Consider the following 4,496-nt stretch of genomic DNA (forward strand, 5'->3'; position numbering starts at 1 on the left):
CCCTTTCTTAAATTCAAAGATAAATTCACATACCCTACATTTGTAATGGTTTTTAACTGCTAGCAATTAGTAATATAGGGAATACAATTTTATATTGGGACTTCTTTTCTCCTCTGTAACAATTTTGTTCAGAAGTACAGTTAATGACTGTAATAGCTTACTCTTTACATGTCTGTACAGTAGAACTTACTCCCAAATAAGTGTGGCTTGAACCTATAGCCTTAGTGTCATATATATCAGGATGGAAGTCTTGGATTTGAAATAAAACTCAACTTTTAACAATGCTTTATTTCTTTGAAGCAATAAAGTTAAAATATATTAACTATTTAAATGTTATCTAATCAACTCTGAATACTATCTGAGGAGGTAGTTGGCATACAAATTTCATAAATTAATAAATGATCCATAGTAAATGTTCTTGTATATCCCAACATGAGCAGCAATTGCTAAGTTGTAAGAACAGACTGACTATAGCCAACATTCAGAATTCTACTCTTAGTGCAAGTCTTTTTGTCATTTCTATGGTTCCTGTATATGTAAACAAAACTTTAATTAAAAATGGCTGCTAGGTGGGTTGATTTCTGCATTTCTTTTCCTGTCAGTAGAATTATGTGTTCCTTTTTTTTAAAGTAAATATTATTACTATTTTCTACAAACTAAAAAAAAGAAACTTCAATAATGTTTTTAGAATTATGTGTTCTGATGTGATTATTAGACAGATACCTCATTGTTTTTCACTTGCACCATGAGTAGAATGTCCTCACAATTTTTGCCTAACAGACTTTCTCCCCCCACCCCCGCCAACCCCTCCATTTATGGTTCACTGTGTAGTATCTGATCGAACACCAACTCAAACACCAGTTGCAATGGGGATGGGCATGGTGCCATTCTTTCCAAATCCCATTGTTGTCGGACAAGCAATGCCAAGGCAAAATAACACACAGGACAAGCTGCCATTGATGGTAGGATCGACAGAAGACACTGGCTCAGGGTCACAGGCTTATCTGCAAAGCTTAACAAATGCCACTGCTGGAGGCCTGCGGGCAGGACATTTCAAGCCACAGAGCCAGCCAAACTCAAACTTGGGGGTAAGAAGACTGGAGCTAGCGTTCGTATTGCATTATTGCTATTGCATTCGTTATTGTTTCTGAAGTCAGTGGGAAATAACGTACTGTAGTATTTCCATCATGGTTCACCTTAATTATAAAAATATCTTTTAAAATGGTTATTCTGAGTGGCAGTGAAAGAATTATGTGCCTTTTATTAAAGCATCTAAATATAACCAAATCTACTGGATGTAATAATATATTTGCAAGTATTCTATATGTTTTTTATGCATCAGAATCTGACATACAGATAAGCAAAGTTTTTCATATGATGTAACCATATCTTATATTTTGTAAAATTTTTGCAGTAGTGTCTAAGAACCAGTGCAGATATAATTAAAGATGTTATCCAAACCAAATATTTGAATGTTTCCTGGGATTGGGGGCATAGTTGGGGACTGAGAGGCTATTGGATCCAGCAGTTTCATAGCCTCTTTCTGTACCCACAAAACATCACAGTCCTGCTACACCTGCTTATCCCTCTTTTCAAGCTTGAAGTTGCAACCTCAGGTGAGTGAGCTATCACAGAGTGGAGACCCACAGTCAGATCTCCTCCCGTGTTGGAGCTCTTGAAGTGGGAGATCCACATACCCTTCCAGGTTTATAGGATTGTTCTCTCAGTTAGAAAAGTGAAACTTCTTCTAATGAGATATTTAATTTCAGTATCCACTTGAAATGTTCTTGATATGATTTGACGTGTTGAGGCTGCATCAATGTTTTATTTTATTAACTTCAATTCCAGTTGTAGAATAAAAATTGATTTTTTTTCAGAGCTCTTCAAATAATCAGACTTCTCTCTTGGGAGATCCCCCCAAAGAAATCCATCTTAGTACAAATCCCTACTTGAACTTGGCAAGTGTACTGCCTTCTGTCTGTCTTTCAGGTAAGCAATGAAGTTTTTCTGGAAATAATGCCAAAAAAACAGCACATATATTCTTCGTTGTGGCCTCTGTGCATCACACATATGGGTTCTGCGCCTGCGCAGTGCCTTGACCGGAAGATTAACAGCTAACGGTTTTTGGTGGGAACTCCGCTCCCCCCCCCCCCAGCATTATATAAGGAGCAGAGTGTCCGCCATTTTCCAGTCTTTGCGACTGCCGTTCGTTGTGCCTAGTGCCGCTTCGCTCTTGCTCAGATTGTTATTTACCTTCTTGCTCGTTCGAAAATCTCCTTTTTTCTCTTACCAAGTTTTTATATCCCTTGTTCTTCTTGTTAGTATTCCACTTATATTTCTTTAACTTTACACCATTTTTTCTTCTTTATCGTTTCTATAAAAAAAAAAAAAACCAAAACCAAAAATATTACTTTCCCACTTTACTATCTCCTTTTTTCTTCTTTCTACGATGGCGCAACGGGCGGCATTCCGCAAGTGCGGAAAATGCGGTTCCAAAATGCCCGCCGCAGACCCGCATGATCTGTGCCTCCTTTGTTTGGGGGAAGGGCACAGAACCGATAAGTGCGGCCATTGTTTGGCCTTCTCTAAACAGGCGAGGAAGAACAGGGAGAACCGCCTCCACAAACTCCTTTGGGATCAGGCTCTCCTCCAATCTGATCGGCTGGTGGCTAAGCCTTCCACTGTTGTGGCCCCACCCGAAGGCCGTCCAACTTCGGCTGACCTGCCGCAACGTTCGGCCTCTTCCTCCATTGCTCCACCCTCACGCCCTTCTGAAGAAGGCGCTCATGCTATGGCCGATCAATCTGTTTCCTTGCCAAAGAAGCAAAAGGAAAAGAAAGCACAGCGACTCAGATAAATATCCTGTGCAGAAGAAGGCCAAGAAAGATAAGACGGGCAAACCGGTTAAGAAGCCGAAGAACCCCGAGCAGGCAAAACACCGTCACTCAGGCTCGGCTTCTTCCTCGATTCCGATACCTACTTCGGAACCGACCCCCTCGGTCCCGACCATCCAGGCGGCTATGAGGGTTACCCCACCGGGCTCACCGCACCGGCCAGCAGCCGAACCCGTTATGGATTTGAGGAGGGGTTCTATCTCTGATGGGGAAATACGAGACTCCCCACCTAGGGCTCGATCACCAACCCCGATGCCTCCGATCCCGATGGACACTGAGATCGCCATCTCTCCTCCGAGAAGCCGTAGAAGCCGTTCCTCGGATGCGAGGTCTGATGATTGGTACCACTCCAGGTACTCCTCTGCTCCGAGACAGGAAGAGTACCACTCTACAGCCTACTATCCAACCTCTAGGGGACAATCTTCACCATCAGCACCTCAACAGCGTTTCCATTCAACACCCAGAGACGCCCCAAGGGCACGATCTAGAGAGAGTGGCAGATCAGAGTCTCCAGGAGATTCTTCCTCCAGTATGCCGCCCCTCTACTGGATGGAATCCGAAGAGTCTGAGGCTGACTCAACCTCGCCGGATGCTGTAGTTGCTTCCCAGGGTCTGGGGTCGCCCGAGGAACTGTACATATCGTTTAACGATCTGATGGCCAGACTAGTGAGATCGCTCAATATAGAAGCCCACCAACAGCCTGGACCGAGCACCGATTGTTTTTATGATGTGGTTAGAGGTGAACAATCCATATCTATTGCCTTGCCGTTTATTACGACCTTACGGCAGGCAATGACTCAGCCATGGGACCTCCCAGCTAATCCACAACTGACCTCTCGTAAATACAAGTCCATGTATCGGGTGCGGGAAGAGGACATCCCTTTTCTTCTCTGCCACCCCAAGCCAAATTCGGTTGTTGTAGAATCTTCGCAGGGTCGGAAAGCCTGTGGACACACCTCACCTCGTGACAAAGAGGGTAGAAAGGTTGATTCTCTCACCCGCAGCTTCGGGCCTTGGTTTAAGAATCTCCAATTACGAGGCAACCCTGGCGTGTTACCAATATTTCCTGATGCAACGCCTGGACGCCATCATCGATACTTTTCCGGGAAACCAGGGTGAACTTGCTAAGACTTTTGTTAGGGAAGCTATGCAAGTGGCAGTGCAACAGCTTTCTACCGCGAGGCACCACGTGGACTCTGATTCGAGGTCGCTGGTCGGTGCAATTTCCCTCCGCAGGCACGCCTGGTTGTGTAATTGCAATTTTCCAGATGAGATGAAGCGGAGAATTGAAGAGATGCCGTTTGACGGTTCCGGCCTCTTCCATGCAAGGACGGACAGCAAATTGAAGAAAATCCATGAATCAAGGATGACCGCCCGTCGTATGGAATTGCAATCTCTACCCCAATGTAAGTGGTCATGGCCACATCCACAGTACCGTCAACAGTTTCCACCTCGGCAGCAGCAACTGCATCAACGTCAGCAGCGTCGCAGGCAACAACCGCCACAGCGCTTCCAACAGGGCCTCCGCCGTTTCGATACGGACAGGTGACAGCGCTGATGTGACGAGCGAACCTCTCCTCTCATTCCAACCCCCCCCCCCCC

General features: G+C 44.8%; 1 protein-coding gene across 1 annotated transcript in view; it reads left to right on the forward strand.

The window, feature by feature from the left end:
- The window catches only part of RAVER2 (ribonucleoprotein, PTB binding 2), a 73,312-nt gene that overhangs the window by 49,298 nt on the left and 19,518 nt on the right, over positions 1-4,496 (forward strand). Inside the window, 2 exon segments of the mRNA XM_044430073.1 lie at positions 832-1,088; positions 1,878-1,989. Coding sequence (XP_044286008.1) covers positions 832-1,088; positions 1,878-1,989 — 369 coding nt within the window.

The sequence above is a fragment of the Varanus komodoensis genome, unplaced genomic scaffold, assembly GCF_004798865.1.
Source record: "Varanus komodoensis strain SLA01 unplaced genomic scaffold, ASM479886v1 scaffold20_1, whole genome shotgun sequence".
Lineage (NCBI taxonomy): Eukaryota > Metazoa > Chordata > Lepidosauria > Squamata > Varanidae > Varanus > Varanus komodoensis.